This window comes from Vombatus ursinus, unplaced genomic scaffold (genome assembly GCF_900497805.2).
Source record: "Vombatus ursinus unplaced genomic scaffold, bare-nosed wombat genome assembly UNPS02014852.1, whole genome shotgun sequence".
Lineage (NCBI taxonomy): Eukaryota > Metazoa > Chordata > Mammalia > Diprotodontia > Vombatidae > Vombatus > Vombatus ursinus.
The window spans coordinates 8,437,620-8,450,399 of record NW_020954630.1 but is presented as its reverse complement, the minus strand read 5'-3'; the positions used below and the strand labels follow the sequence as shown (position 1 = coordinate 8,450,399).

At 41.9% G+C, this 12,780-nt stretch overlaps 1 protein-coding gene and 1 non-coding gene across 3 annotated transcripts in view; one reads left to right on the top strand and one right to left on the bottom strand.

Annotated features, from left to right (window-relative positions):
- Window positions 1–3,061: 3,061 nt before the first annotated feature.
- On the bottom strand, window positions 3,062–3,168 carry LOC114027191. Its single transcript, XR_003567221.1, has one exon. It is a non-coding gene; the product is annotated as a U6 spliceosomal RNA (small nuclear RNA).
- A 3,099-nt stretch (window positions 3,169–6,267) lies between these two features.
- The window catches only part of LMBR1 (limb development membrane protein 1), a 180,539-nt gene continuing 174,026 nt past the window's right edge, over window positions 6,268–12,780 (top strand). For both annotated transcript variants that reach the window (XM_027841033.1, XM_027841032.1), the window contains exon 1: window positions 6,268–6,393. In XM_027841033.1, the coding sequence (XP_027696834.1) occupies window positions 6,328–6,393 (66 nt within the window). In that variant the 5' untranslated portion in view covers window positions 6,268–6,327. The remainder of the gene's footprint in view (window positions 6,394–12,780) is intronic.

The following is a 12,780-nucleotide window of genomic DNA, read 5'->3' as shown; positions in this document are numbered from 1 at the left end:
AACAGTACCTTGTTTAATTGCATAGAAAGCAAAATACAATGTAGTACTGTGATGATGAGCAGGTATTAGCTATCCAAAGCAATGGCTGTTAGGGTAAAATTATTAGATGCTCCATTTTCTAAGAGCCTGCAGAGGAGTGGGATGTATTTAGATTATCAAGTCTTTAGTCACTCATAAAGGAGGAGAAAAGAGAGAGGGAATGATACAGTTGCTATGTGATACAGTTTGCTATGTGTGGCAGAAACTAAAAGTCTCTCTAGAGCTGGTGGGATCCCCCATTTCTTCTAGATGTTCTGGGAAGCAGCTTTACCCTGTGGGAAGATGGATGATGGAGAAACAATTAGGAAGGGAGTGGGGTGCTCCCCCAAACCCCAAGACTCAGTGGAAGGCATAGATGTGAACAGGAGACAGTATGCTGGGGGAGAAAGGGGGCAGGTAGCAGATTTATCACAAGCCTATATGTGATTGGAGACAGAGACTTTTTGGTTGGTACAAGGTGGGTTTCCCACAGACTCTTTCCCTCTCCTGCCAAGATGTAGGGTTATAGCCAATAGTACAATGAAGGCTTAAGGATAATAGAAATGTTGTGGAGTTTTTCTTTTTGTTTTAAGCTGAAAAAATACTGTGGAAGACATGTCCCTCCACGGGCCAGCTTAAAGGGATGGTCATTATCTGCTGGAGCAGTGATTTTCAAAGTGGGAGCTATTGATTGACTCCAAAGGGGTGAGTGATTAACCAAAGGTTAGGAAGATGGGTTGCACCTAGTTTTCCTTCATAGCCAACTAAGAGCTTATCTCCCAAACTACTATACCATCCCTTTTGACACTCTCCCTCCTTCTTGCCCCTCCCTTCCCTACAGCTGGCGTTCGGTGGCTATAACTGGGCAGTGGCCCCTCAGGGAGGCAACAAAATGCTTAAATCTGATACCCTCTCCCAGCCTCTTTCCCCAAATCTCATCCTCCATAACCACAGTGGCAAGTTCTGTGCTGTGGAGTTGGAGCTGGTGAATAAGCCCTGCCCCTTTTTAATTTTTCCATGACAATGAACAGTCCAGGATGAGCAGGCATAATAGAGTATAATTAGATTATATCCCTCCCCTGGTAAACCCACTCTTCTTTTGAATATCCCCATTTCTTTGGAGTCCTTCTTCATCCCTGACTCCTCACGCAGTTCAAACTCCTATCTTCAAAGTAATAATTAATCTCTTAATTACAATTTTGATGTTCTTTTAAAAATTGTTATTCTAAACTTAACAAACATGGAATAAAATGAACATTTCTATTTACAATGTAGAACAGATAATGAGGATTGCACATGAATCTGTGACTTTCTATTATATATAGCTTGCTTTTGCTTTTCAGTATATAACAAATTCAGTGTTACTTTCAAAGCTGTCCTGCTCATTTGTGTTTCTTTTTAAACTTCTGCTTGCTCTTATGCATCTAAAAAAAATACTTAAATTACTTTTTTCTATTTTTTTTGTAATATTGCTAGCCCTCTTGCCCTCAATTCCTCCATCAATAAAAAAAGATAAAACACTTGTAAAAGATATGTATAACTAAGCAAAACAAACCTACACATTAGTCATATCTGAAAATGTTATGTCCCATTCTGTACTTTAAGATCATCCCCTATCTTACCTGTGTAGGATGTTTCATTATTAGTCCTTAGGAATTTTTGCTGGTTATTTCATTGATCAAATTTTAAAGTCTTTCAAAGTTCTTTTATTGTTATTGTATAAATAATTCTTCTGATTCTGCTGAGTTCATTCTGAATCAGTTCATATAAGTTTCCCCAGGTGTCTGGAAAAACTGTCCCCTTTGTAATTTCTTACAGTGTAATAATAGTCTATTATATTTATATACTCTAATTTGTTTAGCCATTCCACAGTTGCTGGATACATTCCCTTAGTTTTCAGTTCTTGCTATAAGTGTTGCTATGAATATTTTTGCATATATGAGTCTTTTCCTCTTTCTTTGATTGTATTGCTGGACAAAAAGAATGCACAGTTTATTGACTTTTGGGGCATAGTTCCAAATTGTTTTCTAGAAAGGTTGGACCAATCCATCAAGAGTGCATTAGTGTGCCTGTCTTCCCAAAGGCAACAACTGTCATTTTCCTTGTCATCTTTGCCAATTTGTTGGATATGAGGTGGATCCTCAAAGTTCTATACATACATAACTTTATTCTTTCTCCTGAACTCTAGTCCTATACAATAAACTACCTATTGTACATTTCAAACTTTATGTCTCATGGTTACCTCAGCACACCCAAACTCAAACACAACACACCCAAAGTAGATCTCATTACCTTTTCCCCAAAAGCATCCCTCTTTAAAATTTCCCTATTTCTGGGGAGCAACCAACATTCTTCTAGTCACTGATTTTCTCCATTTTAATCATTGACTGTTTTTTTTAAAATCCAATTTTATTTTCAGGTCCACATTCTCATACTTCTATATCTCTCCCTTTTTCCTTATTAAGAAATAAAGAAAAATAAAACCCATTACAAATATACAAAGTAGAGCAAAACAAATTCCCACGTGGTCATGTCCAAAAAAAAAAAAAGTTCACTATGTACTCGGAATCCATCACTTCTCTATCTGGAGGTGGATACTATGTTTCATCACGGGTCCTCTAGAATTTTGGTAGGTCATTGTATAGATCAGAGTTCTTCAGTCTTTTCAAAGTTGTTTGTCTTTACAATATTGTTGTTATTGTATATGCATTTCTTCTCAATTCACTTTCCATCAGACATAGCCACCACTCTAGTTCAGAACCTCATCACCTTTTGCTTGGACTATTGCTATAGCTTGTTCTTTGGTCTCCCTACCTCTAGCCTCTCTCTAGGCAAATTCATCCTCCACACAGCTCCCAAATTTATTTTATTTTATTTTAAACAACTTTATTTTATTTATTTATTTAGACAATTGGGGTTAAGTGACTTGCCCAGGGTCACACAGCTAGTAAGTGTCAAGTGTTTGGTCTGAGGCCGAATTTGAACTCAGGTCCTCCTGACTTCAGGGCTGGTGCTCTATCCGCTGTGCCACCTAGCTGCCCCCAAAAATATGGAACGCTTCACGAATTTGCATGTCATCCTTGCGCAGGGGCCATGCTAATCTTCTCTGTATCGTTCCAATTTTAGTATATGTGCTGCCGAAGCAAGCATTTCTTTCCTTCTTAATAGACTCTAGGGACTCTCTTTGACTCAAGGCTCAAATATTTCATCTTTATCTTACCTTTTAAAATATATTTTTAGTATAAGTATAGTAGTAAATGAATATAATTATGAATAAGTAATTACACATATATTGAGGGTGAATACGCAAAATTATTTTACCAGCAGTGGTGCCTGATAAAAAAGTTTGGAGACCACTGTGTTGGAGAACAATTGAACTGCTGACTAAGTAGTTCAGCAGAGAGAAAGCAGAGGGTGACAACCACCATCTTCAGGAGTAGAGCTAAACTGCAGAAAGCCTTTAGCACAGAGTTAAAAGAAAGCAAAGGGTGGTGAAAGCAGAACCCCCAAACCATGCAAGGCAGTCTTTAGAAGAATGATTGTCTCCAGACTTTTTTGATGATGTACCCTTTTCTGTAAATGATTTTTTCTCCTTAGTGGGTATGCTGCCAAGGGAGTGGGGAATGTCCTCATGACCCCTATGCAAACGTGTGAAGGGGCTAAAGGAGACTAGATGGAATGTTAGGCCGTAAAGAGTGAAGGATAGATATAGTTGTGTTAGAGCCAAAGCTTGAGATTGGCTGTCCTGATGAAAGGTGGGAATGTAGACCCATCTTCTCATCCTCTGATTGGCTGATCACATATCCCTGGGGTCATGCCTCCACTTCCCATTTTGGAATTTTATTGGAATGTGCCTTAAAATCCCCAGCTTCTAGCCTCAGCTTTGTTTTGCTGCCTACCCTTCTGTGCTTTGGGTTAGGAAAGCCACAATACAGCTCTTTTATCTTCTTTGGATAACAACTGATTGTATATGGATGGTAAGTGAGAGTGAAAAATTGAGATTATGAATTTGGATAATTGGAACAATGGCAGTGCCCTCCAAAGAAATAGGAAAATTAAGAAGAGGGATGGGTTTAGGAGAGAAAATGAGATTTGTTTTAGGCATCTTAACTTTGAGATACTAGCATTCAGAGGTGTGGAACTAAAGTTCAGGAATGAAATGAAGTCTTAATATGTATATTTGAGAGTCATCTGCATAGAAATGATAGTTGAATGAAAAACTGATGTGCTCACCAAGAGAGAAACTAGGTAAAAGAAAGAAATAGACATAAGAGAGAGCCCAGGGCCAAGCCCTGGGTTACACCCATGCATAAGAGACAAGACATGAATGATGACCTGTCAAGGAGACTAAGAAGGATTGGTCATACAAGATATACAGGTCATACAGGTAAGAAGAGAACCATGACTGAGCAGTGTCTTGAAACTCAGGGAGGAGACAGTATCAAGAAGGACGGGGTTGTCAAGTGTCAGGTGCAGAAAAGGCACCAAGGATAATTACTGGAAAAAGGCCACTGGATTTAGCAATAAAGAGATTATTGGTGATCACGGAGACAGCAGTTTCATTTCAGTGTTCAGGACTGAATCCAGATTGCAAGGGTTGAGTAGGAGGTGAGAAAGTGGAGGCAATAAGCTATATAGCCTTTTCATTTACATTATTCTAGTCAATGTTCATGTTGTTCTTCATTTACATTATTGTAGTCATTGTGCATATTGTTCTCCTAATTCTGCTTTTTACTTGGCATCCATTCATACAAATCTTCCCAGGTTTTTCTGAATTTCTCATTCATTTCTTAACTGCCCAAAAATATTCCAGTGCATCCACATTTCACAGTTTGTTGATTCATTCACCAGTTTTATTTCTAGTTCTCCGTTACCACATAAAATGGGGCTATGACTATTTTGGTATATGCAATGCATAATTTTACAGAAGCAAGAAAGAGGGGGCAGTCCATAGTTTCCAATGCTGCAGAGAGGGCAAAGAGAATGATAGCTGAGACAAGGCCATTCCATTTATTGAAAGGACATAGGTGACCTTGGAGAAAATGGTTACAGTAGAGTACTGACTTATGTGTTTTTTTTTTGCCTCCTCTTGTCTAACCTGTTCCATCTCTCTACTATAATAAAATTATTTAATTTTGGACATATTTGGTAAAAATTCTCACACGTCCAGGGTCCTTAAGTACATCAGTTAAAAATGACAAAACAGCGCCTGTAAGATAAGTAACCTCTTGACTGCTGGTGAGGTCACCCGGTGACTCTAGGGATGGCACATAGCAGATACATGGTTATCTTTATTTAACAGATGAGGAGACTGATGACCTCCCTTTCATTGCTTCTGGTCGGTTTATCAGCTCTACCCGAGCCCATGTTTCCTGATTCATAAGTTAAAGCTTACTTTTCTGGATGTAGTTCTTGACCTTTCACCTACTTTGTCCCGGGGACCCACCCACTAGGCCTCACTGCCAAAAACAAAAACAAAAAACCCCCAACGGGTCTGCAGAGGATGTGGAAACAAAGGCGTAGCTCGGGATGATGAGCCAGCAAAGCGGGGTGCTGGAAGCGGACAATTCCCCGGACACAAAAGCGCCGGCCACTGAAACATAAGCAACACTACGGACATCCCCATTCTTTTCCAGGAAATGGAAGGGGGGCCAACAACAGCTCTCAGTTCCTTTAACCTTTCATGAACCAAACCTGGGGCGCAAACGCAGGGGCGAAGGCAACCCCTCTGTAACCCTCCCTGCGCCGCTCCCAAGAGCTGGGCAGCCGCACCCCCTCCCGCCACCCAGAGAGGCTTCACCCCGCCCAAGTCAGACCCCGCCCCGCGGAGGGGGCGTCTCCCTGGCCACACCCCATCCCCACCCATCTTCCCCTCCTCCTTCTCCCTGGACTCCACCCCCGCCTCTTTCCTCTTGCTCTAGGTTCTCCGCTTTCTCGGGTTGGAGGCGGCGCATTTCTGTGACGCGCACACGCGCGCCGGGGCGCGCTTCCCCTCCGACGTCTCCCCCTCCCCTGAAGGGGAGGAGCCAAACGGTCCCCTCCCTCCCCTCCTCCCTCTCCTCCCTGTCTCCTCCGCCCTCCTCGCGCCCCATCCTCCCCCGAGCGCGAGCGGCTTCCGCGGCGGCGGCGGCAGCGGCGGTTGTTGTTGTTGTCGTGCCCGTGCCCGCGCCCGCGCCCGCGCCCGCGCCCTCTCCCGCTCCGGCCCGCACTCGCTCCCCAGCCCCCAGCCCCCAGCCCCCGGCCCCCAGGCGGGCGATGGTGCCGCGGTGCCGGCGGATCTGGGCGGCGGAGCGGAGGGCATGAAGGAGGATGGAAGCGGAGGACGAGGTGTCCCTCCGGGAGCAGCATTTCCACAGCCAAGTGCGGGAGTCCACGGTGAGTGAGGGAGGAGGGAGCGGGGAGCGGGGAGGAGGGCGCAGTCGGGGGGCGCTGCCCGCCGCCGCCGCCGCCGCCGCCGCCGCCTCCACCTGCTCGGCCGGGCCTTCCCCTGCCAAGTGCGGGGAGCGGAGCGGAGCGCCGGACCCCGCGGGCGGCCCCTCCTCTGCTTCTCCCCAGCCCCACCCCCGCCTTCTGACGCGCTCCGCTCCGGGCCCACCTTCATCCTCGTCTTCGCCGTGGCCAGCACCGCGGCCAGGGCTCGGGCTCCGGCGTGCTCGCCTGTGAGCTGACCAGCGGGCCCTGGCCGTGCTGCGGCGCCGGGAGACCCCCGACCTGCCCGGGTGCCCGCTGCGAGAGCCCGTCACTCGCGCCCGGCTCGTCTGCGGGCGTGTGGAGGATTCCCGGGACGTAGCTTTGCGATCGTCCGGTGTTGGCTGTCACTGCCCCTTCCCTCCCGGATCTGTAGTCCGCAATTCGTCTTTGGCTTCATTGCTTCCCCCTCTCCCCCCAGTCCAGGTTGGGTGGCAAGATGACTGGGCCGAGGTCCAGGGGCCGTAGGGACGGACTCACTTCAGTCTTCAGTCTCTGTCACCAGCGGTGTTCAAGAAGCAGACACCAGAGACTCAAAGAAGCTCAAGTTTGATATTTCCACCTGTACCTTTTTTTTCTCCTTTCCAGCTCTTAGGGGAGAGAGAGACAGAGAGAGAGAGAGAGAGAGAGACAGAGAGAGAGAGAGAGAGAGAGAGAGAAGGCAGCATAGCATCCGTGCATTTTTCTTGAGTCCTGTTAGTAGAAGAAAGAGGTGGACTCAAGATGGGGAGAGTGTTTTCTTTCTATCTATCCATAGGCAAGTGTTCAGTACCTTGCTAATAATTTTTCTTTCCAACTGAAACTTCTCTTTCTCTTTCTTTCCTCCTCCTTCTTCCTTTTCTTCTTCTTCTTCCCCTCTGTCCTCCTCCCTTTCTGTCTCTCTACTCTTTTTTTTTTGGTTAGGCAGTGGGGTTAAGTGACTTGCCCAGGGTCACACAACTGGTGTTATGTGTCTGAGGTTGGATTTGAACTCATGTCCTCCTGAATCCAGAGCCAGTGCTCTATCCACTGGGCCACCTAGCTGCCCCTATTCTCTTCACTGTTAGTTATATTTTACTTTTGTGTTATTTGGCCTTCCCCAACATAAACATTAGTCCTGCCTCTGACATATACTGTCAGTGTGACCCTGGGCAAGTTACTTAGCCCTTCAGGGGTTTGGGTAACTCTAGGACTACAGAATTTTAACAGTTTTCAGACTCCCTTAACAGTCAGGTGAAGCCTATGGTTCCCTTCTGAGAATAATGCTTTTTAAGTGCACAAAATAAATGATCCATAATTGCAGAGGAAATCAGTTGTATTGAAATAGTTATCAAAATATTTTTTTTTTTTTAAGTTTTAGGCAGTAGGGATTAAGTGACTTGCCCAGGGTCACACAGCTAGTAAGTGTCAAGTGTTTGGTCTGAGGCCGGATTTGAACTCAGGTCCTCCTGACTTCAGGGCCGGTGCTCTATCCACTGCGCCACCTAGCTGCCCCCAAAATATTTTTTTTAAAAAAGGTGACAGACCCTAGGTTAAGAACTCTTGCACAAGACTGTAAATTATAGAGAAGAGGCAGACCTGCATTGGTAGAGGGAGTTCTATGAATTAACAGGTCTAGTTCTTGTCTCTGTCCAAATAAGCAAAGTTTCCTAAAGATCAGTTACATTCTGTAAATTGTAGAGTGTAACATCTCCTTTTGCCTTACTTCATTACACAAAGCTTCGAATAATTTGCATGAATTTTTTATAGTTCTTTGGTAAACATGGATTTTTATGGTTTTGAATATTAGATTTGAAAATAAGAGGGGCAGCTAGGTGGCGCAGTGGATAGAGCACTGGCCCTGAAGTCAGGAGGACCGGAGTTCAAATCTGGCCTCAGACCAAACACTTGACAATTAGTAGCTGTGTGACCCTGGGCAAGTCGCTTAACCCCAATTGCCTTTAAAAAAAAAAAAAGAAAATAATATGCCAGATTTCTGTTAGTTACAATTTCCTACAGTTTTTTAAAAGGTTATTATGTTTTCTGGTTTTCATAATAGTAATTTTTGTAACACCTTACAATTTTTGTTTGGCTTTCACATTCTTTAGTTTTGAGTCTCTCAACTCTGTGAGCTGGGAACTTTATAGCTAATAAAGCTGAGACCTGGAGAAATTAAGTGATTCCCACAGAGAGTCTTGCACAAGTTGAATGGGCGACTGTGGGGTACAGTGAGCTGTTCTTCACCAAAGGTCTTCAAGGAAAGATTGGATGACCATTTGTTTGGGATGGTATAGAGGGGATTACTGTTCAGTTATACTTGAGGCTGAAAACCCCTTGAACTCTGGCATTTCTGTGGTACTCTGACCTGCCTCAGGTCACAAAGCTACTAAGTGATTGGTGTGGGTCCCGATGGATTCTGAGTCTAGTGTTCTTTCCACCATAATACAAGGCCCTTCCTGACAAACGATGTCTGAATTTATTCATCAGATTTTTTAAGTTTTAAAATAATTTCTATATCCTCTATTTAGTGTAGTGTCTCATGGTTTGGACGTGACCCTGGGTGGGTTATGCCAGGGGATCAGCAACTTAGGCAGGTTCTACTTAGCTGGAAAGGTTTGGAAATCATAGGATTTGAACTGAAAGACACCTCAGAGGTCATGTCATACAACCCTTTGATTTTGTTAATGAGGGTCACCCAACTGGTAAGTGGTAGAACCGAGACTCGCTCTCAGCCGCTGTGACTCCAGATCTGGGGCTCTTCACATTGTCCCATCATGCCATCAGGATGTGAAGTTTGGCTTATCTCAGTAAGCAATGGGAGTCCTTTTGTAGTGCGACATTAACTTCTTCTTCATCTTTGTTTTTTGTCTTCCTCTTGTCTTCTTCTTTGTCTTCTTCCTTGCCCGGGGTCACACAGGTAATGTCCAAGGCTGGATTTGAATTCAAGTTCTCCTGACTTCAGGGCTGGTGCTCTATCCACTGCATCACCTGACTGCCTGTAGCAATAACTTCTTAAATAATTTCTGTTCCCCTGAAATCTACTGTCTATGAAGGCTGCAAAGGTTTTGTTTTTGTTTTTGTTTTTGTTTTTTGTTTGGAACGAAGGAGAGAGGAAAATAGTTAAAAGAATGGGAGTATGGAGGAAAAAAATGAGAAGTGCTCAATGTAGCTAGTATATATTGTGCCTAGAGAGATTAAATTTCTTAGGGAAAAACTCTAGTTCAGTAGGGAGGCTAATTGGTCTTGGGGGAGAGCACTTTGGTTGATGCAATTTATGGTTCCTTCTTAGCAAGGAGCGTGCAAACAATATAACCCTACTTTTAAATAAATACTGCAGAGAAGAAATCTGGGAGTATTATCATTTGGCTTATAGTTTATACATAGTGGTCACTGAAAATAATCTTGGATTCTGCACGCTGGTGGTGTGTTACTTCATCCTGAAACACCATTTTCTTCTCCTCCTTAGGCCTCTTGTTTCTTAGAGGATTAAGTCCAAACCCCTTACTTTGATATTCATAGTGCCTCACAGTTTGACTTCTGCCTTCCTTGCCAGCCCTATATCACTCTTCTTCCTTACTCATCCTTTAAGATTTAGCTTAAATAAAATCTATGAAGTGTTCTGTATCTAGCTCAAAGTGATCTGTCCTTTCAATTCTTTTAGTATTTGACTGTATTATTCATAAGGCATTTAATTATACTGCCTTGTCATAGTGCTTGTTTTTTTTTTTTTTTTTTTTTCGTTTTTTTTTGGCTTGACCCATGGTTTAATTGGAATAAAGAACTCTACATTCCCATGGGGAAACACCCTTCACTGATGCAGGCCTGCAACTGTAACTTAAAGTTTTAGGCAATTGCTTCAGGCACTGAGAAGTTTAAATAAGTAGTTTCACACCTTGTATCATCTGGAGCAGAGGTCAAATTGTTGGCCTACTGGCTGCAAGTAGCTTTCCTCAAAACTCCCAAGCACAGTAGGAACCAGAATAAAATGTAATTGAGAAATGTTTAAGAAAATAAATAAAATTACAGTACAACATAGATAATGTTAATTTGTGGTTTTCTGAGTCATTGTGCTTCTGTAGGGATTCATTTCTTTTTGATGCTGTTAGTTTATCTACCTGCTTAGCACACACATCAAATATTACACAGTTCAGAATATAAAGTAAAGTAATTGCACATTACATTATGAGTACAGCAATCTCACATCAATCCTAGTCTTTACACATAATTTTCATTTATTTGTTTACTGTGGGCATGGCTATCAACTAAGTTCTTCTTTTTCCCCCCTGTTTTGTAGGCATCATAGGTGTCTGTACCAACACTTATACTTCTTACTTCTCTATGTGTACTTTCTTTGTACTTTAAATATTTTATTATTCTTTTCAATTACATGTAAAAACAATTTTTAACATTCATTTTTTGAAATTCTGAGTTCCAAATTCTCTTCCTCCTTACCTTCACTACTTTTATTAAGAAGGCAAGCAGTTTGATATAGGTTATACATGTACAGTTATATAAAACATTTCCATGTCAGCAATGTGAAAGAAAACACAGACCAAAAAAAAAACTGCAAGAAAAATAAAGTAAAAAAAAAGTATGCCTCGATTTGCATTCAGACTCCATTAGGCCTTTCTCTGGAAAGGGATAGCATTTTTTTTCATAAGTCATTGGAAATTGTCTTTGATCATTATGTTGCTGAGAATAGCTAAGTCATTAACAGTTTGATCATCAAACAGTATTGCTGTTACTGTGTATAAAGTTTTGGTTCTGCTCATTTCAGTTTGTATCAGTTCATGTAAGTCTTTCCAGGTTTTTCTTGAAAGCATCCTCCTTGTCATTTCTTAAAGTACAATATATTCCATCACATCATATACCACAACTTTTTCAGCCATTCCTCAGTTGATGGGCATTCCTTCAACTTCCAGTTCTTTGTCACTACAAAAAAAGCTGCTATAGATATTTTTGTATAGATAGGTCCTTTTTCCTTTTTCTTTAATCTCTTTGGGATACAGACCTAGTAGTGGTATTGCTGGGTCAAAGGGAATTATAGCCCTTTGGGCATAGTTCCAGATTGTTCTCCAGAATGGTTGGACCAGTTCACTACTCTACCAACCATTCATTAATGAACCTATTTTCCCTCATCCTCTCCAGCATTTGTTATTTCTTTTTGTTCAGAATGGCCAATTCAACGGATTTTCCTGTTTCAGGTATCTTTAGAAGTATAACATCCTCCAAAAAGAACAGGAATTTGCAGTATACTAAGTAAGCATTAATCTTTCTTTGATAATTCTGATGTCACTTCAGGAAATAAGTGTTTATATGGCACCAGACACTGTGTTGTTGTGTGCTTCACAAATGCTATGTTATTTGATCCTTACAACAACCCTGTGAGGTAGGTGCTGTTATTATCCTCCTTTACAGAGCAAACAGATTAAATGACTTGACCAGGGTCTCACAGGTAGTAAGTGTCTGAGGCTGGATTTGAACTAAGGTCTTCCTGACTGAAGGCCCACAATACCACCTAGCTGCCTAGGGGGAATGGTATATATCTGTATGTATATCTGTATATATGTATATATGGTGTGTGTATGTATATATGAACATTTATACACATAATCATATATATCAACCACATAAATATATATGTTTATATGTATAAATATATATACACATATACATGTATATTTGCATACTTTGTATATAGGATATACACATACATATATATTTATAGTTGCTGCCATAGACGTCTTTGTTGTTTTTTCATCTCAGTGGGGTTGGCTTGGAGGTTGAATGAGGAGACATTTAGCTTCAGTGGACTAACTTGAACATATTAGGCTAAATTGGTAGAAACTAAGTTTGCAGGCTTCAGAGAGTTCTAGTTTTGTTTTTCAAGTATCTTGATGTAAAAGTCCAAAGCACTTTGTTTTTATCTCTCTACTTCTTCCTGCTTTCTTCTCTTCTCCCCAATCTTGCTTCTCTCTTGATGTTGATCCTATTTCAACTAGGGCCACCTTCCCAAACTCAGTGTAGGTACTCCTTTAGCCGATGCATTTTCTGTAGTTCATCACTGTATTTTCATCCTCTGTGATCTTGTCCATATCTTTCCGTAAGGCTACATTAGAGTATCTAACCCTGTTAACTAAACTTTGAAGCTAAACATGGTCATAATAATTCTGAAGGATATATGGCCCTAATTCTTTCAATTTACTTTATAGTCATTGTAATAATAATAATAATGATAGCTAGCCTTTATATAAGTGCTTTGAAGTTTACAAAATGCTTTATGTATGGTTTTTTTTTATTTGAGCCTTACAACAACCCTGTGAGGTAGGGCTATTA